A 27,867-nucleotide genomic window follows, 5' to 3' on the forward strand; every position below is an offset into this window, starting at 1 on the left:
GTCACGCATGCAACAACAAACTTTCGCCGAATGCGCGCGTGTAGCAAACCTGAAATCGCGATCAATGCTATTCTCTGTAGGCCCGGATTGTAAGCATATCCGTAATTTTTGTCAGGCCACACACAGCCTTGTTCCTGGGACAAGTCTGACGCATTTTATCATTAAGGACATGTTTAAAATGGATGTTCTATGCCCCTGAATGTGCCAAAAGTATACACAAGCCATAGCAAACGCAACTGATATTGAGACGGTCGTTCAAACACAGGGCTGTGGTTCAAATTACCAAAACAACCTACAAGGAGGAAGTCCTTAACCTTTGACCGTCGTTTCACCCTTTGTAACATTACACTTTAAAATAGTTCAATTTTACAAAATGATTCACCAAGCAGTGTTTCCGCTGCCCGCTCGCCAAATCGCAAATGCGAGAAAAAAGTAGCGTTTGGCGAGAAGATTTTGGCAAAAGTTAGCCAAACTTGCGAATCGAAAATTACACTATGACGTCATCACTTTGTCTGTCCGCGCGCACATCGATGTCCTGCATTCAACTTGAGACGTCATGCTTTATCTCTCTACATCCCCGACCTTATTCGTCAGGAGATCCTATTTGTAACACATACAGTATGAATAAATTGTAACGAAATAACTCACAAATTAATAGTACCGCATGTATATCATGACTAGTTGACTAAAATGTTGCGAAGTTTTGGGTTTGACTACGCGCAATGTGTGATAACTCCGTGCAGTGACAGCCATGTCATCGTCAACACTGAAGGATCGTAGTGACTGTGAAACTAAGCAAAAACGGCAAACTTTCCTTTTTGACTTTGGCTGCTCCACCAATATGGGGGGAACCACCCCTACAACACACATTCTAAGCGCAAGTAAAGCTATGAAATGGAAAGAAAGATTATGATCAATGTACGAAAGTCGACCGTGAATTTGGAAAGGAAGGTAGCGGCATGCATACACATGGCATTTTTAGAACGTAGAGCGAGTAAGGCACACCTGAATAGCGAAACTGTTCGTGGTGTATTGCTGCCAACAAGAAAATACCTTTACTGGCGTTAGAAACTTGTGTGAATTGGCTTCCTTAAATATAAATTCGCGACAATTTTCAGTGTATCACGGACCGTGGTGTATTGTGACGTGACATCGGACTTTCAGAGAAGGCGCTCGCTCGTCCGCTGAGTCGCCTAGTTCCGCATTCACATCGTGCAAATACGCTAAGTCTTGTCGCGATATTTGAGCATTTAACTTGATCGTCAGTGAAACAAAAAGATGTTTCTCCATATCAAAATGGTATATATTTGATATTTTACGGTTCTGTTTACATAATAGAGACGTGAACATTTGGATTTATGATCCGTGATTTCCGCGATCCATGGCAAGCTTGCTGTGAATACACACTGACGTCTTTGATGATGACCCCTGACCCGAGCGCCATTGATACGCTGTGCGCTGTCCGAGCGCCGAGCTTCGCTTGCTAAACTTCAAGCGTAAAGCAAATGTATTGGAAGTCTAAAAAAATGCATATATTTCTCAAGTCTGAGAGTATTTTACTTTCGAACTGCTACGAGAATGGATATCTGATTCGTTTGAAAAAACTAGTATGCTGAACCAGGTTTCGTGCCGATGTCTGTAGCGATATGTACAGTATCGCACGATAGCGATTTCAGGTTTGTTACTGAATATAGTTGCATACGCCTAACTTTGGACAAGTGTCGCTCGCGTGGTGTCGCTTGAAATTCGGACAAATTTTATGTTGTATGCGTGGATGATGTTGGCACCTTGTAATCTGAACCATAAATTGGTGTTACTTTTAGTATCCATGGTAGCACTAACAGGGTTTATTTCCGTCATTCTTACGGAAAATGCAGACAAATATTTATTTTTGCATATTAATGAGAAAGAAATGACGTCATTTGTGATCAGTGGTATCGGCTTGGCTAATTGAAATCTCGTTTGGCGAATAATTTTTTAGGGCTTCTAGCCAAATTTGCTACAAGATTTTGGAACCCCGGGGAAACACTGACCAAGCCAATGTTTAAACTTCGTTATAGACATTATATATCCGTGACATATGTAAGAATCATAGTACTTGTTGATTGATCGTACTCTTAAAGGGACCGCTGGCTATATAGTGGAATCCCCATCCCTTCACTTTTAGGCAGTTGCGTATTAATTCCTGTGTGGCACAGATACTGCACTGCGCGCCAAAAATTCCGAATTCCACTGGCCTCCACATCGTAGCCGAGGCGTTATTGACGATCGTATCAGCGCTTACGATTCCGTACTCCGGCACAAGTCGACAGTAATGGCTTCCGTCACCGATGAAGAATTACTTCGCAAGCAAGAACTGGTTATGTACCTCAACGATAGCTATTCACGGGTCATGATCAGATGCAAGTTGCAACCGACGTCTTGGAATGTTCAACATCCACAAATCAAACGTAAGTTTGTTTTTGCATATTCCGTGGAAGATTTGCAAAGTTATTGATTTAAACCAAGCTTGTTTTTTCCTCTAAGCATATCGCTAGCTTGAACCATTTTTTAGTAACATACATGCGTTTGAATATTGTCGGAAAAAGTGAAAATTTCCTTGTTGTCTTCGACATACCGCTACACCATGGACGGGTGCACCAGCGAAAATATTGATAGCACTGCTTGCTACTCATTGACATTATCAATGATCATTGCCAAGGATGTAACAAATTAGCCTTCAATTTCATTTTATCAGGCTGAACTGATGTGTGCTTGTCCCTTTCGTATGTTTATCGTGTTTGTATGGCTTTTCACGACCGCGAATGAATGTGTTTCCCCGAAATCGTCCGTGCTGGGTGAATAATCAAATGTGTTTTCTTAGCTCCACTGTGTCAGCGGGTCGGCGACGAGGAGCTTTTCTAAGAGTAGCCCTAAGTACAGGTATGTGTGTTCCCGGCGTTATACGGCCTCCACCACTAGCTAGCCCTGCAACGGTCTATGCATAACTAGGGTTGTTGCAGCGAGATTCAAAATGGCGATCCCCGTGGGTAAACAACTTGTCGAGTACGTTATGTTTCAGAAAACGAGCGGTTTTGGATGTTAGGAGAAGTTAATCGCATCTTTCCGTGGGTCAGTAAGGAGGTTAAGGTAGGCAGGGGAAGGATTTTGCCCCGATAGAGCAGAATTTCGGCCAAAAAGACAGCGTTTTCGTTGCAGTCCTCATCCGGACTGCAGAGACCCCAGTTACATGTATGTCCATAGACCGTTGCAGGGCTGTGACGGATAAGTTATAACGCTGGGAACACACAGACCTGTACGCAGGGCTATTCTGAGAGGTGGATGGTGCGTCGTCCGGTGTACGTCGTCCATAGTCCGCTGTGCATTTAATAACTCCTTGCCATTGTCCATCCTGAACGGAAAGATGGCAATCATTTAAATTTTGTCATCCATCAGTTCACAGGAAAATTGCATTTAGTAACCCTTTGTCATTATTGTATAGGACGGAGATGGAGAGTACGGAGACACCAACAAATAGCTGCAACAAGAGCTATTGCCACAGTAAAGAGATGCCCATTTTACCAGAAAAAGTGAGTAAAACTGCACATTTGTTTCACGCTACCTTTCTGTATGATTTTCAGGCAAACTGACTTGCCACAGCTTATTTGCAGGTATCCTCATGCCATTCTTTCAATAACAAACATACTGTTTCATGGATGATATTTCTTGTTTATGTTGATAATATAACCTCAAACTGGCAACTTAGATGATTTAATACAGACACATACCTCACAAATCCTTTGGCCAAAAAGATGTAATGGTTGATTCTGTTATTCAAGGCAAATTTATGTTTCCACAGCATGATTTGAACTTGGGTCCTTTAACATTGCTTACACAAATTTTGTGAGCCATCTTGTCACTCAAGACGGGTAAATGTTAAACTGATTCATTTTCAGCAAATAACTTCCTGTACAAATGTGACTATTGACTTCCACTTACTGGTAATAGATAATTATTTGTTTCTTTTTCAACAGATTGTCCAGGACATAACATACTTGATACAGAAAATGCCTTCAGCTCAACAAATTAACAATGGATTCTCTGAGTACAATGTGTAAGCAGAATGAAGACTCTGCCCATATGGAATTCAAAGAGCGGTTATAAAAGGTGATCAAGTATCGTTATGTGCATTGATAATAATTACATCAGGCATGAATGTTCCTCATCTTTCCACATATTACACTAATACTTTGGGTTTTGTTTAAATTTCAGCTGTTATTACATATCTGTGACATATTATCTTTGTCGTGGTCACACAACAGACAGACATGTTTAAACATTTTATTGTTATAATCAATCATATGAGGGGAGCCACTTGCTTGCACCTGGTTTATGATATTGAATCTTAGTCTGGTGTATCAAAACATAATTAGCCATTTCCCTTATTTTTAAACAGGCATCAAACATTTTTGGTTCTCAAGAGTGTCTTTGGTGGAAAAACTGCAGTTGGAAAAATGGTAACAGTTGTGACGTAAGTATTTCTTGTTGAAAAAAATTGTTACTGTGATTCAGTAACAATGCACATAGTGCCTTGACTAGTTTGCTCTGACATTTGGTGTAAGTTTTAGCAATTTTCAATCTTCATTGTTGTGTGTACAAACTGCAGTTTTGATAGCTATATAACAGTCTCTTGAATACCAGTGTTCTGCTTGACAATGTACTGTGTACATGCTTAACAACCATTGTTATTGTTGACAAATGATTCTATTCCAGACTGAAATTAGATTTTTAACAATAACCATGCTGTACACATATGAACTGGGTTGATAATGTATGTTAGACATTCATTATGCCTTAAGAAGTAGAACAAGAAACTGCAGTATATACACACAACAAAACTACTTGGAAATTGCCAAAGGCTACAGCTGATGGAATTTCATCATGCTGGATTTATAATTTCTGTCAGATTCAGTATAACGATGTCCGTGTAACCCTACACTGGAAATCTCTCACAGCCCTGTTACATTCTGAGGGCTGGTTCAGGGATGTGCACATACCTGTACCAGCTCTGAGAAGCTACATAGACTACCAGCTATTAAAATAATATCCTCAGTATAGTATAGTCAGAAAAATAAGTAGCACAGCTGCATTTCACATCCATGTACCTAGTGTGTCACAGTCCTGTACAATAGCTTTGCAAATAGTACATGTAACATGGGTTTGAAAAAATGAGCTTGAAAATTTTCTTCCAAATCAACCTTGTGGAAGCAATGTGTACAGTTCTGTAATAGGCAAATTGCAACATAACTGGTACATGAATGTCTGCATAGGCACAATTGCACTCTGTGTTTACAATAAGGCTGGTACAGGGAGGTAAGCTTTTATGTGACAAGGGTAAAAAGGGGCTGAAAATTTCACAGCTGGTATGTGGATGTGTTCATCACTGTGCCTCAATGCTGAACACAGGTCCTGGTACAGGGAGGTGATCAGCACTTCTGGTACATGCATATAGTGCTAGGCATGTCACATACCTACAGCACACATTCATATATTAGGTATGTGTATAAGATAACCCCTGCTACAGTGTTGTCAGGTACATGGGTGGTACACAGAGTGTCAAAGCTGTGCTAGGATGTTGTACAAGGACATGGCCATGCAAATATGCATTTGTCAATTTATTTCAAGATAAAAGCTGATATGACCATCAACCATACCCTCATTCACATGAATCATATGTTTACTTGGTAGATTATGGCTTAGTTCTGTTGTTCTGATCTCAATTAGCTACAACTTGGGGCTTTCTGCCAGCATTTTTGTTCTGCTTATCAACTGCAGTTTCCCATTCAAGTCATTGAAGCATGATGAAATCCTCAATGTTTAGCTACTCAGTACAGTATGTACATGTAGCATTGTTATTGTTGAAATTTCATTTAGGGGTGGACAAGAATTCATTTGTCAATTATAAAAATGATAAAAATACAGGCTGTGTTTACAAACATAATACTTGGCATTTTAGTATGCTGAGGAAAGTAGGCCAAGAAACTGTAGATGATAAACAGTAGTGAAATACTGAAGAAGTAGCCAAAAGTTACAGTTAATGGAGCCTCATTTACTTATTTCAAACTATATACATGTGACGTATATCATCAATGATTGCTGTTGCATAGCCAGAGTGATAAAATGCTTTCTCAAAGTCTTTCCAACTTCTTTGCAAGTCTCAAAAGCACATTGCACTGTGACTCTAATATATCTTGCCTTGTAATATATTCATTTTGATATTCTGGATTTGAAATTCATTATCATGATATTCAAACCAAAGTTTTACACATTTTTGCCAGTGCAGTGATGCAGCAAGGCCTATGACATTGACAATAACTTGTAAGAGCTATCTTTTTCATGCTAAGAGACTTTACCCTGAGTAGTCATGTCAGATTATTGGTGCACCAAGAAAGACTTGATAATAGTGTACCTTCAGTCAATATTTGTTTAAGAACATGACTGTAATTTAGAATGCTGCCAATGAACATTCCAATATACTTGCACAAATTCCCTAAACATACCAGTAGATAGGCCTTGCCCTCATTGTACTAGTAGCTTGGCACTGAGTGTTTTACCATGATCTAATCTTGTGCCTCAAATTTTAAATGTTTACATCTTTTATATTCCAGGATACTGGAAAACTCTGAGGAAGAGATGCAAAGCAGCAGCCCTGTTTAGGTATGCTCGTCTATGAAGGAGCAAGCAGTTTGTGTTGTTTCTTGAAGGTGTAATATTTTGCAGCATGGAAAGAGACAATGTTAATACTGGGTTTGCTTAGTTATCTAGGCTTTCAAAGTTTAATTACATCAGATGTCTGAAAGGAACTTGTTAATTTGTAGAGTACTTCAGGCTTGACAAAGCTGGGATGTGAACTAAATGTGCTGACAATTACAGGGTTTTACATCACTTTTTACTTTTGAGAGTCCCTGGGACCCCTGGTGTTAGAAAATGGGGGTCCTACATCAAAATATGGGGGTCCCAATTTATTTCACAAGAATATTTTAGTGTTTATCCATGCCATGGTCTTGACTGTGTTCAATTAGTATTAAAACACGGCAAATGGTTGCACATTTCTTAAAATAACTCTTGCATGAAAATTCTAGTTCATACTGAGGGCCCTCATTGATCAATTCAAAGAACACTATCCATGATTGAAATTATCTCATAACTTTAATGACAAGTTCACAACGTTGTGAAATTTGAAGAAGTATTCAAATTTGGCAAATTGACAAGAAGGTAAGTAATTCCATATTCTGAAATGGCATTCACCTAGCAAGTCCAGTAGGTTTGAGTTCACACTCTGCCAGCAGCTCCTTCGGCAAATAACCTAGCAGTGTTCATGAAGTCAAAATCATCTATGATGGGGCCAACCAGTTTGATGAACATTAGTCTATTAAGCCTTTGAGGATTGAGTCTATTTCGTGCCCTCTGTTTGATGGCATTTTGTACTGAAAAGCCCCTTTCACATGGGGCAGAGGACACTGGTATGACAAGAGCAATTTTAGCAAGAATGGCAAATCAGGATACTCCTCTGTAAAATCAGTTAGCAACAGCTTGATATACATATCAAAATTCAGTGCGTCCCTATGAGATCTTGTGAAGTGTTTGTAAAACAGAAAGTGTGCCCTAGCTCTATCAGCATCAATACCTGGTGTATTGTTATAATGATTCAACAGTTGATCAAGCTGGTTGACCCCATAGTCAGGTAGGTTGGCCACATTGTCAGGATATCTGTGTGGGTTGAGAATCACATCAAAACATTCCAGAATATTCATCTCATCATCTGGAAATCTGCTATCTAAATTATGCAGCAGTTTGTTGATATAATTTGCTCGTACACTACAGAACCTCTGTCTGAGTGGCTGATTGTCAGTGATTTGAATGTTTTTGTATGTGTTCTTCTGACCATTGCCAGGAACATCACCCAAATCATTAAAGACTTCTCTGACAGTGTGTGAATCATTAGTCATTGTATTCAATGTGTCCCTAGTAGACTGAACACTTTTTTTGATATGGGATAGGTTGACAGAATCTTTCTGAAATGTAAGGCTCAAAATTCCAATCACAGTAAGGACATCAATCAATAAGGCAGTGAATAGCAGAAACAATGAATTGAGAGACAAATTTCAACAGCCCATCAGCCTTTCCCCCTTTTTTGTCACTCACAAGTGCCAAGGCAATTGGCTCAAAACTGATGAAAATCATCTTGACAGCTGATTCAACCGACAACCAACGAACAGATGTAGCTCAGTAATTTGTTTTGCTTCCCATTCAAGAGATTTTGAATTTCTCTAAGTTTGTCATATCTCACACTAGAGTCATTGAAGTATTTATACAATGAATGGATTATATTATGATATTCTTTGCAATATTCAATATCTCTGCCTGCTTGAGAAGCAGCAAGATTCAATCGATGTGCAACACAATGCACTTGAACAAGGTTGGGATTTCTGGCTTTTAATTTTGCACCCAACCCGTTCAAACGACCGGTCATTACGGCCGCCCCGTCTGTTCCTAGTCCGTATATTTTGTCTACGGCCGCGTCACAGATTTCTTTGCTAATCAAAAATTCAATCAAGGCGGTTTCGACCCCTGCAGCAGTGGCATCTGTAATTTGCTGGTTACCGAGGAAAGAAACATTCGCCTCGCCATTCTGAATATATCGAACTATATAGCAAGTTTCTTATGAACGGTAATGTCACAAGTCTCATCCAACATTATACCGATGAAGTCACTTGCATGTATACTATCAATCAGGGACTTCTCGATCACACGTTGAATACACTCTTCAAACTCAATAACTATCTGAGGACGTTTGTAATATTCGATGTCTAAGCCGTTCAGATTCTGTAGATGCATGATGTCAGTGAATACATCGCACGGAAGGTCACGTTTAGCGATCAGGTAAACAGTACGTAATTGTGCAGCGTACGCCTCGAGTTCGTTACTCTTACCCTGCAACTGCCGGTCCTCTGCAGATTTGCAAGCAGTAGTAAATTGCGACCTGAAGCTTAGGATTTTAACACTTGTGAGATGACTTTTCGAGTCTTGATGACGAGAGAGAGTTGAATGTTGAAAATTGGAACAACCTTCCGTGAACGGGCATGTGACATTCGCTTTCAAACATACATCGCATTCCATGACGTTTCGCTCTTCAGAATTATGAATATCGAAGCCATTTAAACCTATCGAGCCAACTTCTGTTGAATGTTCGTAATTTTGCTGACTTGGCCGGGGGACTTGATGTACATGTATCAGTGTCGCACGGCGTAGCTGCTGTTTCGGCCTCAACCAAACCCGCATCGTGCTGGTTGCTGCGGCCGCCGAAAAACTTTCGCAGATCGGCCTGTTTTGGGTGTTTGACACGACATGCCATGATGCATAAACAATGTGTTAATCGACGCAAACAGGAAATCGACCAATTAAGAATCAGTTTACATTTTGAAAGTCACTTTTTACGGTAATTAAAATTTGTTTCCGCGGGTACCATTGGTCATCAAACAATGGAGGCCAATGCACTACGGAGCATTCCATTAAAGTATGGGGTCGGTAAGGTTTACTGGGATGTGTTTTACGTGTTCAGCAGCTTCGTGAGGTGTACACCAGTAAGAGATATTGCTGCGTCCCAAGGGACGCGTGGTTTAGTTTTTGAGGGGTCCTGCGTCCGGTTTTATGCGTAAAGGACGCAGAAATGCGCGTCATGTAAACCCTGCAATTATGAGTGGTCTGTAATGCGCAGGGGATTTCCAGGTGAAACAGCTAGCAATTTTGCATCAGATGCATGAGGTAAACTTTATAACATCACATTATGTTATCAGCATGATTTTACAAGTAGCGTTCATAAGAATGTCATTTTTAGTATTCCCTTGTAAGTATTAGATTTACTTATGTTGCAACAATTACTGTTTCATTTCTTGTAAATTGCAATAAATGTTTATCTGAAATTAATTTTGATGATTGTTGTTGTTGTTTTTTTATGTAGCTTGCATGCAGGATTACTAACTATTTCAGGTGTTGTTTGTGTTTCAGATATTTTACAGTCCTGTTTTGTGTAGCTCCATCACATAGAGGACCCAATAGGCCATTCCATGGTATGATAATCCTCCCCTGTGTCTGCAAAATTTGAAGAAATCCAATTTGAATTTGAAGGATGGTCAGAAATAATTATCCCTCCCCACCCTACCCTCCCCCCCCCCCCCCGGCAATATGGCTAATATTGAACTGGTTTGTCAGCAAGCCATACGAAAGCCCTAGAGTGGCATGTCTGCAAGCCAGTTTGTAATGGCTTGTTGGTAAACCAGAGGAATCCTTATAGTGGCTTGCATGTAAACCATAATTAGTCAGAAATTGGTTTGTTGGTAAGCCACATTGCAGTAATATTGGCTTATCTTCAAACCAGATGGAACCAAAATTGGCTTACTGTTGAGCCAGAGAAGTGTGGTATTGGTTTACAAATAGCCACTATTCAGCATTATCTGTATATGGGCAAGCCACAGTATCTAAAACATGGCTTGCTAGCAAGCCTAGTTCAGATAAGAGTGGATTGCCTGTAAACCATTGTTCAGTGCTAACTGGCTTACTGGCAAGCTGAAGTGATCTCTACTTGGCATGTATATATGCCGTATCAAAACCCGAACTGGCATGCACAGAAACCAGACTTGGCATGCCAGAAAGCCCAATATAAGCCAAAATTCACAACTCAAAACAATCCGTTTACTGACAAACAAGCCGGTTTATTTTTGGCTTGAATTTAGCTGGCCGGCAAACCAGAAAAATTTGCAGTGTATACAGCGGTTGATGTACCCCTTTAAGATAGGTAATCTGATTTGTATGGAAACGATCGTACGACATTTGCGTTTTTGCGACATTAAAGTAAATTACTGCGACATCGCGAACAAAGGAGAGCACATCCCGCCGTATTTTCGATCATACGATCTGTGTTTGTTTTTCAGATTTCGTCCAAAAACCTACCCGCACGCGGACGGCAAACAAAGAATTTATTTTACGGCGCCTTAACTCCAGTTGTTTAACTCCCTACATAGCACTCAGCAATAGTTAGGACAGCTAGCCGTAGTCAATGTGTATTTGTAAAAGTTGGGGGGGCAAAAGTATACCTGCGGCCCCCCCCCCAACTTCAGCATTGGGGGGGGGCGCCCCCCCTGCCCCACCGGTTCCTACGCCTATGGGAAATCATCTTCAGGAAACAGACACTGGATTTCATCGTATGAAATCCCGATATTAAACGAATATAAGTTGATGTGTGATGGGATTTTTATATAGTCAACATAACATGAAAGGGGTCACAAAATATGGCACTGCGCATGCGTAGCTTCACACTTTGAAGGTGAAATGAACACGTCAACAAGAAAACACACTGTGATGTTGGATAGGGAGGGTATATGATCCATTTCGTGTAATGAGACTACATGGAATCCTTGTAAGACTTCAACAGGCAAGTCTGGTTGAATTGGGGGATTCTATTACATCGTCACACTCAAGGAATCACGTGACATGATTTTCCAAAGCAAAAGATGTGTGAATGAAACAATGTTTGAATGATGCAAGATGGTATGTGTATTGTCAAAATTACACAGAACGAAAATAATTGCCAGCACAACACACATATGAGAGTATCATACTCTATTACTCTCAACAACAAAGATTTTATTAAATCTAAACTTCCATTACATTGTTGGCAAAATCAACAGCATCCCCAACTGTTGGTTTGTCATCATTTTTTTAATGTTGATGATGATACCAGAATATATTCAATAGGCACAAATTTCTGTTTGGCCAAAAAAATTGACAACTTCATTGAGAGTTTCCAACTTAGCTTGTTGATTCAACACCTGATGCAGTCAATACGTCACGAATCCATCGACTTATTGAAGCCTTTCTTTGAGACAGCATTGAAATAAGAAGAAAACTGATTGCCATGTATGCTGCCCTCTACGGCCAGAGGGAGTATATTACTTCAATAAGGGAAAGGCAGATTTCAGAAACCTTTTAAGAACAATTCATACCAATCTCCAGGATAATGTAAACCTACAGAATTTCCCCGTGATTTCCTGTATTATACACACCAGCTGAACTTATAGTGAAGTTGTCATTTTTTAAGTTCTTGCATGTTGACACAAACTTCTCAAATGAGCGATATGAACAATGTTATCGATGTATCTGTCTTGTCTATCTGTCTCGATCTCAGTATCTGCTTTGGATGCTTCTGAACAGAATGGTGTCTTTTAAAAGATCTATACCGACTAACAACCGTTGAAACGACAAACAGGAAATAGAGCTGATCAATTTACAAAGCCGAAATGTCACACTTGATCGTTGGTCCTTCGCATAGGTATCGTTGACCATGATTATGACGTGTTGATATAAACATTTGACATTTTTTTTCTCTTCTGTATCGGCTACGCATTTTTGAACAATTCTCCTAGACTAATAAAGAATTATTATTGGCAAAACTCAAGCTTCCAGCAACCAACATTTATATGACTGTGTACTTCTAACTTTTATTTTATTCAATGATAATCAATAATTTCCAGTTGAATTAAAATAACGGTATCAACTTTATACTTTGAGGCTTGCGAACAAGAAGCAGTATGGGGTCTAGCTTTAAAAACACAGCATTTCACAGAATGTTACGCACACCGACAATGATTTATTTCTTCAATCTGTTATTAACAGCCATCTTTGCCAGTTGTCTGCAGTCGATTTTTCCATTGATTCCTACAGGGAAATTATCAAAAAAAAGGAAGTACTTAGGAACATAATCATCGTCAAGCTTTTCCTCCAATATTTCAAGTATTTTTTCTTCCGTTGATTTTACACCAGGACGCAGTACAACACACAGACAAAACTCATTAACAAATTGCTCATCTGGGACAGCCACTGCTTGACACATTTCTACATTGGAGTGACCGACCAGGTGTCTCTCTATTTCTATAGGATAGATTTTCAAAGCATTCCTTGCCATACGTGTACAATCATCTTTCCTCCCAAGGTGCTGAATTCTTCCGTCATCAAACATGATTCCAACATCTCCAGTCATAAACCATCCACTCTGAGTTTTTACAGCAGATGTCTTGTCTTCATCGCCATGGTAACACCGAAATTCATTTGGACCACGGACGCAGATTTCTCCTTTATTGTTGATAGGAAGTATACGGAGATTTTCATCGACTATCTTTACTTCAGAGTGCGCTATTTGCCGACTAACAGTCCTGATTCTGTCATCGATTGAGTCGTTGACCAGATGTGACGTGACCAGAAATGCTTCTGTCATCCCGTGTTTCGTACATTTGGAGTCAGGATCTCCATCAATTTGTCGAGTGTAGGTTGTTGTAACATATTTCCTCCAATGAATACTAATCTCATCGATGGCCTTTCCAGTCCCGGTTTAGCCAGCTACATTGAGCTATGGCCAGTAGTTGGTAAAAATGCACGTTTCACATTGTTGAAGCTATCGTGCTATGGGCAAATGTATGCCATTGTACATTATAGAACCCAAACGTGTAGGACAAACGTGCCTGACTAAACACTGTAAAAGTCTGCACGTTAGACATTATAGACAGGTTAGGTCCGTACACGTTAGGTTTGCACGATACACGATAGGTTTGCATGATTGGCATGATAGAAATTGGAGTCATGTGGAGAACCTAAAATGACATACACGTTAGACATTTAGACACGTTAGGTCCGTACACGTTTGGTCGGCACGTTACACGTTTGCCCGATTGGCATGATAGATTTTGACCTTACCGTGTTTTAGGCCATCACGTGAATCTTGAGACACATAGCGTATAAGGTGCCGACCTAAGATTTACGGAGCTAATGTGTCTAAAATGTCTAACGTGTATGTCATTTTAGGTTGTCCACGAGTCAAAATCTATCATGCCAATCGTGCAAACTTATCGTGTAACGTGCTGACCACGTTAGGTTTGCACGATACACGATAGGTTTGCACGATTGGCATGTTAGATTTTGACTCATGTTGACAACCTAAAATGACATACACGTTAGACATTGTGTCTATAGACGTCAAAAGTGTACGTCATTTTAGGGTTCAAGATAAGTAGAATTGTATCATGGCAATCATGAGACATATCGTATAACGTGCCGACCTAACGTTGACAGAGCTAACGTGTCTAAAATGTCAAACGTGTATGTCCAATGAGGGTCTCAAAATGAGTCATGAGCTATCATGGCAATCATACAAACTAATCGTGTATCGTGCATACCTAACGTGTACGGATCTAACGTGTCTAAAATGTCTAACGTGTATGTCATTTTAGGGTCTCCAGATAAGTTGAATGGTACAGTCATGATATACATGTTAGACATTTTAGACACATTAGGTCCATACACGTTAGGTCTGCACGTTACACGATAAGTTTGCACGATTGGCATGATAGATTTTGACCCATGTTGAGAGCCTAAAATGACATACACGTTAGACATTTTAGACACTTAAGGTCCGTACACGTTAGGTCTGCACGATACAAGATAGGTTTGCACGATTGGCATGATAGAGTTACACCTTACCGTGTTTTTAGGCCATCACGTGAATCTTGAGACATATCGTATAAGCATTAGGTGCCGACCTAAGATTTACGGAGCTAACGTGTCTAAAATGTCTAACGTGTATGCCATTTTAGGTTGTCCACGAGTCAAAATCTATCATGCTAATCGTGCAACTTATCGTGTAACGTGCTGACCTAACGTGTACGGACCAAACGTGTCTAAAATGTCTAACGTGTATGTCCAGATAAGTCGAATGGTCAATCGTACAGTCCTGATATACACGTTAGACACTTTAGACACGATAGGTGCATACATGTTGGGCGTGCACGATACACGATAGGTTTGCACGATTGGCATGATAGAATAGGACTTATTTGTACGCCCTAAAATGCTATACATGTTAGACATAGGTTCTTTAAAGTTAGGTCTGCACCTACACGATAGGTTTGCACGTTTTTTTTGCATTTTAGGCACGTTAGTTCCGTCCTAATATGTCAAACATGCACTACTAAAATGTAAAAATGTCTAAAATGAAAAATCCCGACTTCTGGCCATGGATGGCTACATTAATATCAATTATGGTTGAAAAGCTGAAACCAACAAAAAAAAATTAAGAGTCACAACAGATGATATAAAAGCTCATCCAGTATCCAATCATATTTATTTTTTATTTTATTTTTATACGGCTTTATTTAATAAGGATAGCCTGCCCTGGTAAATTCTAGAGAGGGTTTATCTCCCCAGGGCCCTCGATATTACAACAAATATATACAAAACCACAAAAACAATTTTCAAAAGTGAAAATACAAATAACCACATATAACAACTGCCACATTTAACAGGGAAAAAATGAAAAATTAAAATTCTGCCCAATTTTGTTTTAAATAATTGCTTTTTAAAGAGACAAGTGTCCCAGAAGATTTGATTCCTGTTTTCAACTTGTTCCATTCCACAGCTCCCTGTACTGACCATGTGTTTTTAAAAACATTCAGTTTGGCTCTGGGGATATCAAGCTTATTTTGGGAGCTAGCTCTGGTAACACAGCTATGACACTGATTGACATATTGGAACATTTCCGTCATATACAATGGGGCTATACCTTTCAAGGATTTAAAAACTAAACACATATTTTTGTATAAAATTCTACCAGGTAAAGGCATAATATGTAATGATCTAAAAAGTCCATTGGTCGGATAATTATACTTATAGTGCCCATCATAACACGCACAGCACGTTTCTGTAATTTGAATAACTTGTTCACATTTACACTAGTTCCCCATGCACTACAACAATAGTCCAAATGGGGAAGTATATATGCATTATAATATGTTCGTCTAGTACTTAATGGTAAATACCGTATTATAAGTCTAAGTAGAGCTATACGTGAATTGACCTCTTTATAAATTGAATTAGTATTTGACTTCCAGTTCAAGTGTTGATCGACAACTATTCCCAGAAGTCTTTCTTCATTAACAGAATCTAAAATATTCCGACCAAGTTTACAATGAAAAACAAATCTTTGTAGACGTGACAATCTCTGATGTGTGGTCATAAGCATGGTCTTTGTTTTACTTGTATTTATAACCATTTTATTTTGCATACACCAATGTCTTACTGATTCAAGATCATCATTCAGTGTTTTTTCAATTTCTGCCAGGTTCTTTCCTTTTGCCATGATTGTAGAATCATCGGCATACATTTCAATGGTGTTATTGACAGCTAAAGGTAAATCATTAATAAACAATATGAAAAACGGGGCCCAAGTATGCCACCTTGAGGAATCCCTGTAGATATCGGTAAAGCATCAGAAATTTGATCTTCAAAACACACAACTTGTTTCCTATTTGAGAGATATGAATGAAACAAGTTTATGGATGTTATATCACAATTATAGATTTCAAGCTTTTTAAGAAGCACATCATGGTTCACCAGGTCAAAAGCTTTGCGTAAATCTATAAAAATTACACCATTTAGATTACCATTATCCATAGCCTTAGACCAGTTTTGAACCATTTTACATAAAACTGTCTCACATGAGAAACCTTTTCGGAAACCTGATTGTGAGTCATTAACCATAGGTTTTTAGAACCTGTATAAATGACTATGAACGTGTTTCTCAAATATCTTTGAAAGGATCGGGAGTACTGAAACAGGCCTGTAGTTTCCACGATCTTGTAAGGATCCAGACTTGTGCAAAGGGGTAACCTTTGTTCCCTTCCACACATCTTGAAACACACCTGTTTTTAAGCTTAAATTATAAATGTAGAATAAAGATCTAGCTATAGCATTGGATGATAATTTAAGAATCTTAAGACTTATCTGATCAAGTCCAGCAGCTTCAGCTGTATTTAAACTAGATAATTCTTTTAACACAAAGTCCTCGCTAACTGGAGGGATTTTAAAACTCACTTCTGGACCCAAAATGTCATGAACATGATTTCTAAGTTTTGTAAAATCTGTTTCTGAATCTGTAAACTCTGTAGTAAACTGATTCACTATATCTGTGAAAAACTTATTGAAAGAATTTGCTATTTCCATTGGATCTGTAATATCTGATCCCTCTACTTTCAATGAAGCGGCATTGTTTAATTTGGATGGGTATTGTCAATTGAGTTTATTGAACTTAAGTAAAACAAAATATCAATTTCTGTGATAATAAGCATTCAGTTTCGTCCTAGATCCTGTGCACTATAATGGTATCTGCTGTGATCATTCCTCCATGTTCATCCAGCTCTCCTTCCGCCTCTGTACAATGTATTTGTAAAACTGTGTCAATTTTAATATATAGAGTATTTTATGCCTTTCTATCATTTCGTATTCTTTTTATAACTGCACAAACAGATTCAGTACACCCCAAAAAATGAGTAGCCCCTGCTGCTTATTCTTCTCCGGATTTAAGTTACCCTCCTTATATCATTTTTATGTGACGCGCTGATTCCTCCCCGGCCGTACATAATGGACGACCCCCTAAACGGGGATCCTCGCATCAAAGTTAAGAATATCTCTCACTTTGGAATTATTGCCTACAGTTTGCCTCTACCTGACCCGCGTAACCTAAAGGTCAAATATCTGTAACCCGGAACGACATATCTTGAGATCAAAATATGGTGACATGGTACGCGTTACAATGACATTTGTGTAGCCGATTCGATGTGTGGTCATTTGTGTAAATCATCTGCTAATATACTGCTATTCATACAACGTTAACTGAAATGTCCCTCGAGAAAGATTCCTACATCATGCATTTCAATGTTTCACTTTTATCACTCATTGTTATAATACGTCCTTAGAATGCTTGAGTGAACGCAGACCTTATCTTTCGGTGACATGTGACACATTTATTGACAGCCTGAGAAATTCTGTTGTCTGGTTTATTTCCTCACAGTAAGATACACTTATATTTGAGAGCCCCACGTGACGTACTAGTCTTAAATTCGTTAATCTCGAAGTGAATGGATATTTCGCAAACCTGCTTCTAAGCGATTATGGAGAACACAGATCACTTTGAGATAATGAATATCAAACGCGCCATCATACTGAATCGATTAATATCTTTGAATATCCACATCGCCATATCTAAATAGAACTTTACTGACCAAATGTACACATGTTAATTTCCCAACAACGTACGGAAGTCACAGACTGGTACAACGATAACCATTTTGATATCATCACTTGTTGTTGTTACTTAAAAGTGCTATTGAGGACAACATTCTGCAGCTGTTTTACCTTACCAAACCCTCGTTTGTTTTCGTATGCCACTATGTCTGTGAATACGGTTGCTGTACTTATTCTTTCGTGTTGTAAGTATATTTCAGCTTTTTCAGTCATTCCTCCATGTTTACTAGACCCTAACCCGTGTGTAGATTTACTCGGAATAACAATTATTCTGAGTACGTAAGCTCTCTACGGTGTGTATATGGAAATTAGTCTGTGTTGGAAACGGTGATATGAAAACGTTTAATTTTCGATCTTAAGAGTTAAAGTCTAGTATTTTGATATTTTTACCGACGCTTCTTTTATCTGAAAAATCCAAACATACACTACAAACCCTTTCATATAGCTTAGATTCTATTCGTCCGCTTGCCTCCGTACCTAGTACCTCCGACCCACTCCCGTCTAGTCTCGTGAGCAGTATTTGGGCAGAGCTGCAGTGTCAACATAATGAACATATTTGAGGTCATATTAATTAGCTCTGCCCAACCAAGTCATAGGCCAATCATGAGAGGGTCATTTTCAGTGATTGACTTTGAAAGGGACGCTAGTGATGTCACGGTCTCAGTTGGCGACCATCGACATTCAAATGAGCAGTTTTTACAACTCCAGCTCGAAATACTGCTCACGAGACTAGGCGGGAGTGGGTCGGAGGTACGGAGGCAAGCGGACGAATAGAATCTAGGCTACCTTTCATACTGATCAGTATTTGAACTACGCGTGTCATCGCCCATTAAAACAGGGATTTCGAGTTTGTATCCAACCGAGTGGATTACATAGAATGCGATCGTTTGTGAAAGAGAAAAAAACAGCAACTCTCTCGCAAAAATGTGCTTTTTTTCGTGGACGTTTAATCGAGTCTAAAAAACAGAGACCATGTGAAAAGTGCATATTGGCTGCGATCGTGAACGACAGATCGTTTTGGCATATCATAATGGCATCTCTGAGGCCCTAAACCTGTGTGATAAATTCTATCATGGCATGATGGTTTGTTTAAAGCAGACACTTCACAAGTGAACGATAGAATGACATAATTGTGTGTCGAGATCGGGTCAATAGCTTTATGGAGGTTGTACCAACTTACGGTGCTATGGGTAATTTCAGTGTCAAAAACAGTTCTCTGTGACATATTCTTTGCTTTGACTTGCCCTGTAGTACAAAGACTGTTTTTGAGAGGATTGGGGGGGGGGGGTTTAAAAGTTATAATTAATTAACACTTCATTTGCTGTTTGTGCGTTTAAGCAACCGACAAAAAATTAATTTAAAATTTAATTTATAACAAATCAGAACACACTCTTTGCTTTTAAATTTTCATTTGAAACATTTTTGCGGAAAAATAGTTGTTTGAGAACGAGCTGCATCGCGATTTGAAGCTTGTTGTTTGAGTTTGCGTAAATGTCGTAGAGTTGTTCACATAATATGTTTGAAATTTAGATTAAGCTGCTAAGTCAGACTTAATTGGTTGGGTGGTAGGGAGATTTAATTCCTATTCTACCTTAAATATATGGTCAATCAAAAATTACATAATTTGATAACCTTTTCTTGCATTCTTGGTTTTATAACAACAACTTTGGTAGCACATAATACTAGAGGTAATTGAAATACAAGTCTCGCATCGATTCTTTCACTTTCCGTTATGTACGCTGAGGTGACATAACTTGCAATTATATATTAGGAATCAATGAAAAGGCCTAAAATATTTCCATCATCATATTTTATAGTTATCTTTAAATCTGGTGCAAGTACAACTGTGATTGGCCCGACTGAGACACTGTACGTTAATGCAGGAGAGTCTGCATCATTCAACTGCGTTGTTACCTGGGATACCAGTCCTGGCATCCACTCAATTCTCTGGGGAAGAAGCTTGGATGATGGTAGTAATTGGAACAACATAGCAGCGTGTTTTAATGTTGATGAAAGTTGCTTATTTGTTGATGGACTACAATCTGTATATTCCATTGAACGTAGTGGACAAGCTAATCACGTCTTCAAACTTAGCGTGACGTCAGCAACATTGAATGAAGACGCACACTATGACTGCTGGCCTTTCGTTGATGGTCGACCTACAGCTCCTCATGCAAGACTGTACGTTTTAAGTGAGTTAAGTTTATATTAAAAGGATAATTCGATCGCCCTGTGCAAGAGGGCCTCCTGACGTCACAAATCATATTATTACCTATTTGGTAAAGGCTTGTGTCTTTTTAAAAGTCTTATTGCCGCACCCTCTAAAATGTAATTACATTACAAAACACGTTTCCTTCTATTTTTATTTTTATGAAACATAGTTACAAGTTGAAATGCAAAGCGGTTGAAACATTTTGGAACCTAACGAAACAATGATCTTTAAATCTGAGATGAAAAAATTCTAGACACTCTAACAAATGTTAAGATCATATGTGTGCAAATATGAAATGTACGTTTGTTCAAAGACAGTTCTACATGAAATTGTTTTCATTAATTACATTCTCTGCTCAATTATATATAATAATATTGCAACTTGTTGGACGAGAAGAGAGGAAGTTGGAAATTTTGACTTTTCAGTACCCGACTTTCCGTGTTATTCCAATCAGTTTAATCCTGAGTCCATATCATGAATACATATATATATATATATATATATATATATATATATATATATATATATATATATATATATATATATATATATATTTGTAGCTAAATACCTTGCACCGCAATGGAGAATTATTTCTCTATCGAGAGTTTTCGACAACTATCAAGCCGTCTCTATCATTGGTGTTGATTAGCACTACTGCGCATGCGTGATCTTAAAGATATTATCCAGATTCGATCGAAACTGCTGATACCGCCCAGATTCAACTTTAGTGTTTGTGTTCTTATCTATATCGTTTCTTTAATACCTCTTTTGAACCAACCGATCCAACATTTTCACATTTTCTACCATGGAATTAATACCCGATCCTTACCAGCCTGAGGAGCATCGGCGTCCAAATTGCAAGCTGCGTCATTTCGGAGATTTGTAATTATACTTTCAGAGATTCCCCGAGTCATAATTTTATTCTAGAAAATGTAAAAGTTCTGGATAGAGAAATAATTCTCCGGTGCAGTACAAAGTATTGAGCTACAAGAATCTTACGAGGGAAAGAGGCAAACACCATAAACAATACAAAACTTTATTGTACTCCGCGTTTTCTGATACCGAAACTTACTTACTACGAAATTCCATAGGAAAAAGACATATTACTATAATAATTGTGACACCATGGCAGTATAAGCTTGTAATCAAGAGATCTGTTAGGGCACACCGATATTTTGAAACCCTCAAGCTGACTCCAAAACTGGGCCTTGACCTCACCCTCCTTGATAGATAGTCACTACCTTTACCTCTGAACCGTGTTTTTTCCTGATGTTTCCGAGAGTGGCCAGTCGCCAGGATGTCATTTGAAGTGTGCAAATGTTGGAATTCGGCGTTATTTCAACACATACCTTTTACAACTGCAGGTGATTTGACATGTTGCAGAAGATTTCATATACCTTAATTGTTATACAATCACTTCGTTCTTCGTTCGTATATTAATGCTTATCTCATGGGAGAACTAACAAGTTTTATTCATAGCAAATTATTACTATCACAAAGGAATAGTAGTTTCTAGTGTTTTAAAATTATTTCTGAAGATCAGAAAACAGTCGAAGTGGGTACTCAAGACTGGTGAACACTACATACATAGCAACATCCGGGAACCCTCCAGCTGATCCATAGTTTGTTGACATTTGCAAACGACATCACAGAGTTTAGTGAAAACAAAACGACAGAAACTGTGTTGCCCAGATGTCGATAGAATTCATTACAAGAGACTAATAGCATTTTAACGCATGAAGAAAATTTCTAAACGTTTATCGGAGATACCTAAAGAAAAACTCATACTTTCTTTTAATTATCAATTCTTTTTATCCGATCGCAACGTTCAATGGGAAGGGAAAAGTATGAGCTTTAACTGGACTTTATTATTTCTCTTGAGAAGGATTGATTGTTTTTATATGCACAAATTTTCAGATCAAGTAACCAGTACTACCATCAATGAACCTGAAGATCCAAAAACAGTCGAATCTGGTACTCCAGTGATTATTACATGTACGACAACATCCGGGAACCCTCCAGCTGATCTACTGTGGACAATAGGAGACAATGACATCACACATTTTAGTGACAAAACGGCAACAGAAACTGGAGATGACACCAGACTCTACGACACAGAAAGTAATCTTATGTATGCATTCAATGCTTCTGATGACCAGCAATATCTAAAGTGTCAATCATTTCAACATGAAATCTTGACAGCCAGAAGTTCAGAGATTTTAATGAATGTTGAACGTAAGTATATGTCACGGTCAATCAACGAAGAACTGCAATAATGGCATAAAAATAAGCCGCAACTGCTCATTTGCGTTATTATTCTGAAGTTATGCTCTTAAGGATAAAACAACAATTAGCTAAAATAAAAAGCAAGCATATTGATATCGGAGGTAATCAGATCAAATTAGTTGACCACGTCCGCAATCTTGGAGGCTGGCTTGACTCAAATCTATCGATGTCTTTTCACGTTTACCAAGTTTCCAAGAAAGTCAACCATAACTTATATAATCTATGTCGTATTCGTAAATACTTGAATCAGAAAGCTTGTGAAACTTTGGTCCATTCTCTCGTCAGTTCTCATCTTGATTATGCAAATCTGATATTGTATGGAATGCCGCAGTACTTATTCGATCGATTGCAGCGAGTATAGAATAATGCCGCACGACTAGTAAAAGGTTTGAGAAAAAATGACAGAATATCGCAATCTCTCGTTGAACTTCACTGGCTGCCTGTAAAGGCAAGAGTTGATTTTAAAGTAATTTTGCTAGTTTTTAACGCCTTGAATACCAAAGCACCTATGTATATCCAGGATTACTTCACACCTATCAGCAATGCCAGTTACAATTTACGTAACGATAGTATTCACAATCTTCTTGTACCTCGTTCATTTAATCCACTCAATGACAGAGCGCTCACTATTGTGGGCAAAAACTATGGAACTCAAGTCCCAGACAACTAAGGTTAACCACTGACATCCATCGTTTTTTAACAAATTGTAGAGACCAAATGCAATGTTACTAACAGCTTTAGCCCACCTTTGAACATTGTATTCCGTTTTATTTTTAGTTTCCAGCTGTGATTTTAACTTGCAGACTTTTTTATGGTTTATTATTAATGTATGCAGCGATTTTGAATATTTAGGAATAAAAAAGGCGCTCTAGAAAATAAATAAAATTTAAACGTTATTCCGACTATTTTCTTATTTTTGGCACGTCTTTTGGAACTCTGACATTATCATCAGTACTGATTCATTCAAAAAGACGTGTGTGTAAATTACATCCGTATTCATAATTGAGTATCTTCTATGATTCTACGTTTACATTTTCACTTTTTGCCATGAAGCAGTAAAACTTATATATATATGAACCTATCAGTAATCAATCGATTCTAAGTGCTTGGACTGTATAAAATATAACGATTGCAGAAGGAATAATACGGAATCAATGCTGGCTAAGTGATTTCTGTTTCGGCATTCTTCAATTTTTTACACTTTTGCCTTTTTCATTTGTAAACGTCTTTACAGTCAGGACCTGGGGTATCATTAACGAAATCACAAATGTTTCATTGGCATTTTTAGCATACAATATTAAGTTTTCCACAAAAAGAACCTAAAATAAAATATTTTCATACCTTCATTTTTTTTTTGGGGGGGGGAATAGACGACGTAAATCGTTCCTTACACACAGCATCCAGAAACAAACAGACACTGCGTCTAGACATTGTATGAAGGTTTAGTCTTCAAGATGTCCATATAAGCATCATATTTTGATCGTTATATTTATTCTTTGTTTAAGATGCCCCTTTAATCCACGCCATTGGTGTGGAAAGCTGGGAAGGCAACACAGTAACTGTGGAATGTCTGGCAAGTGCTAATCCTGATGACATCACATATGTCTGGGAAAGTGATGATGGTCAGACTGGTAATACTGGTAACTCCAACAAATGGGAATTAGCAGATGAAGATGGTGATGATGAAGTCAGTGTGACGTGTAATGCAAGTAACGTGAAGGGAGAAACATTACTGACAGAAATTGTCAAAAAACCATGTGAGTACGATGTATCCTTTAATTTTTCGTTACATCTCTATACACTGAAATGCTGGGTTTCAGCTCGACGGGTTAGCTAACTGTACGACAAGGAAAATTGAACATGTTCCTAAAATCTAGTAATGTAGTCAAATGAAGGTTAAATCGTTTTTTTGGTAAGCATCTCCTTAAAACCAAGCCTCAACCCTTGTGTGTCCATATTTGCGTGTCTGTGTTTGTGTGTCTGTATTCAAAAGGTGAAAAGTTCACCATGTTCGTTTTAACCGTTTTCAAAGTTTATAATTTTCTTTAACAGACAGCATAAGCTTATGCATGTCATTTCGCAAAGGTGGTCGTTTTATTAGTCCTCTAAGACGTCCCTATTACCTAGGCAATGTCACCGAAAAAGTATTCGCCTTTGACATTATAAGATGGCTCTACTGTAGCATTACATGATTTTAAGCTCCAAGTAACGTAACCCTCACTCTGGAAGGAACTGCAGTGTCAACTTGTTAAATGTAAAACATCTTGTAAGCGGAGAGGGATAGAAATAACTGTAGCAAAGCTATAAACATTCGCTAGTAGTGTAGATGTACAGGGTTTCGTCTTCCTTTCACTAGTGACTGAATTTCACTTTATTTGAGATAAATTTTGTGTCTACTTTTGAAAAACATTCAATCTCTATTATCCCTCAGGTCACAGTAGTGTTCTGAACGTACGTAAACTGTATTCAAGTGTCTGTACATGTGGTGAGTCAGTGCATGACCTCTTACTGTCTACGTTTTAATTGTAGGTATTGGGAATGTATAGCGTAGATTTATTTTCCTTTCTTAATGAGTATAGATGTTATGATCAAAAACTATGAATATATATATATATATATATATATATATATATATATATATATATATGTGTGTGTGTGTGTGTGTGTGTGTGTGTGTGTGTGTGTGTGTGAGTGTGTGTGTGTGTGTGTGTGTACTCATGTACATCTACTGAAAATGCAGGCTGTTGAAGATAAGGCATTAATAGGTACACAAACCTGTACCACATGTATTATTGGATCTACATGTTTTTCAAAATTCTTACATTTGTTAGGTGTCTTATAATGTTGCAATATTACTAATTATTCATACAACAAGTCTTCGACTTAAAAGAAAAGCAGATGAGCTTACATATGCAGATTAAACCGACATTACTTCTCTATCCAATTATCTCAAATTAGTTTCCATCGTGTTCGAATGTCGAGTATTGCCACAATTCAAACTTACGGTCATGAAATATTATCAGTGCTGGTCCAGACTGGCAAATGAAGAGTAATTACGTCATTTCCAGTAGGCATCTACGACCTCAAGACCCGTCAAGAGTTCGTGACCTCCATACACCCCTCAATATGCACGGAATGATTCTAACCCGAACCTGATAGTACTAACTTTTGCATAATTACACTTTTATATTTTAGTTGGCCTCTTGTTTTTTTTGCAACAAGTGCAGCCAAATTGGTATATATGAAAATGTTTTCAGAAATGACATGTCAAAGAAACAGAGCCGATGATGTGGCTTTATTCTGTCACATTACAGAATGATGGACCCTGATGACAGCGCATTATCATAAATCAAATCTCAAATGAGCAGAAATCGAAGCTTTTATAATTCATTTGCTTTCTACAAATGTTAGGGACGTATTATCCATATGTGTTTCATTATTAAACATGGAACAGAATTTCTCGAGAAAATAGTGAGATTTCTTCTTAAATATATTTGAAATTGTTGTATATACTACAAACATCTGCCCTCAACACCAGCGAAAAAGTTAATAACCCTTGACATACAGCCATTATTTTTTCATCTAAATGCCACTGGCATTTCATACATTCAAAACCTAATGAGCCCAAAACATTAGTACCGTATGTTTGCAAGTTATTAATCATAAATATTTATTAATAGTATGCATACACATGCAGCTACGATTTGTCCAGTCAATGTATACTCTGGAAATCTTGAATATGAACATCTTTAACATCTGAGCACATATACAGCATAAATATTTTGTACATTTGTTTCTGTCATTGCAACGTACGGCAGACGGAGGGGTTCGTCGTGTATTTTTAAAAGTTACTAGATATCACACAAATGAGATTTTCTCGCCTTGATTTGAGTTCTGATACTTAGTTTTATTTTCGTTGCAAATGTATGTCGGTTAATTTTTATATCCTACGGCAAGTTTTATCTTAACGTATTTGTTGTTTGAAATTATCGTCCTTTTTAAAATTTGTTTAATTATGAATTTGTTAAAGAAAACATGAACCTTAAAGATTCAAAGACAAGAAATTGAGCTTTTTAATCTAAAAATTATCTATTGGTTAATCAGCTCAGAACCCCTGTAAATTATATATTTTCTGAAAGCCTAGATATAACGAAAGGTTTTAATAACCACAGTGTCACCATTGTTCACATAACTATCACGTGAGAGGTTATTTGCATAACCTCTCAACAATTTGTTTTCCCTATGATTTGTCACAATACTTCAAAATATCTGACTCAAACTTGCTGGAATGCAAGCCGTCACAACGCTCTTCCAAGTGTGTCTCAGACTTTTTTTATCTAGCTTATTTTTTTAGTACAATTTTAAAGAAATTAATCAGGGTTAAATTCACCGCTCTGGAAGTTTTTCTGGCTTTAATTATTTAAGAAAGTTTCAAATAGTTCTGAGACACACTTTGGAAGATCCCTAGGACAGCTTGCATTCACACAAATTTCAGCCTCAAAGCATTGCAACAAAACAGAGTGAAAAACGATTTTGAAAGTTATGCAAAATTACCTGTCACGTGATAGTTATGAAAACAATGGTGACACTATTGTGACAAAAATTTTGCCCTATATCTAGCTTTTCCGAAAATATATAATTTACTGGGCTTGTTGTCCACTAGAGCATCGTTAGTTTAAAAGGTCAATTTCTGGTCCATGAACCTTAAAGTGATTTTCGAAGTAATAACGAGGTATTCTGGTTTTTTCTTTGCGTCTTCCTGTTTGTTATCTTGTCTTTCGACAGATTATTTTATTCTCTTTGATTTCTGCAAATAGCCATATCAAAATTGGTTTGTTTACAGATGTGCCGACAGTAATCACTACCACGGATAATCCGTATACGGCAAATGAAGGTGATAAAGTTGAGCTCTCTTGTGAAAGTGATGCTGATCCGCCATTCCCAGACGGAATAATCTGGGAATGGAAGCAACTAGAGCAAGATAGTTTTGTCCCTGTTAACACATCTTCTGATATATATGAAATTACTCCAGAGAGTGGTGGTGAAAAAGAAACAACACTAACGATATCTGGTGTCCAAATTATTCATGCCAACACCTACGTCTGCAAGCTTGGAGAGTCGGCTGTAAATATTTCAGTCCTTGTTACAGGTCAGAGTTCCACTCCTAAATATATTCTATAATTGTAACTGGTTTGGCTTTGGTT

General features: G+C 38.0%; 4 protein-coding genes across 6 annotated transcripts in view; 3 read left to right on the top strand and 1 right to left on the bottom strand.

The window, feature by feature from the left end:
* Positions 1-27,867, top strand: part of LOC139125242 (uncharacterized) — a 214,571-nt gene that overhangs the window by 60,314 nt on the left and 126,390 nt on the right. The window lies entirely within an intron of this gene.
* LOC139125656 (uncharacterized) lies at positions 388-7,536 on the top strand. Of its 3 annotated transcripts, none has more exons than XR_011550318.1 (4): positions 388-2,450; positions 3,482-3,569; positions 4,014-4,510; positions 6,648-7,536. XR_011550318.1 is itself a non-coding variant. In XM_070691755.1 (4 exons), exons 1-4 carry the CDS (start codon positions 2,315-2,317, stop codon positions 6,694-6,696), a joined length of 348 nt encoding a protein of 115 aa, XP_070547856.1. In that variant the 5' UTR covers positions 388-2,314; the 3' UTR covers positions 6,697-7,536. The 3 variants fall into 3 exon arrangements, 1 of the variants encoding a protein (XP_070547856.1); XM_070691755.1 differs by having other exon boundaries at positions 4,436-4,510; XR_011550319.1 differs by lacking the exon at positions 388-2,450 and adding an exon at positions 2,616-3,129.
* LOC139125423 (medium-chain acyl-CoA ligase ACSF2, mitochondrial-like) lies at positions 12,686-13,309 on the bottom strand. The gene has a single exon (XM_070691506.1). The coding sequence runs from the start codon at positions 13,307-13,309 to the stop codon at positions 12,686-12,688; it is 624 nt and encodes a 207-aa protein (XP_070547607.1).
* Positions 19,325-27,844, top strand: LOC139125424 (cell adhesion molecule 3-like). The gene is made up of 6 exons (XM_070691507.1): positions 19,325-19,355; positions 19,983-20,357; positions 22,295-22,612; positions 24,169-24,420; positions 25,095-25,148; positions 27,507-27,844. The coding sequence occupies exons 1-6, from the start codon at positions 19,325-19,327 to the stop codon at positions 27,842-27,844; spliced, it is 1,368 nt and encodes a 455-aa protein (XP_070547608.1).

Source organism: Ptychodera flava, assembly GCF_041260155.1.
Source record: "Ptychodera flava strain L36383 chromosome 3 unlocalized genomic scaffold, AS_Pfla_20210202 Scaffold_25__1_contigs__length_14229661_pilon, whole genome shotgun sequence".
NCBI classification, from domain to species: Eukaryota; Metazoa; Hemichordata; class Enteropneusta; family Ptychoderidae; genus Ptychodera; species Ptychodera flava.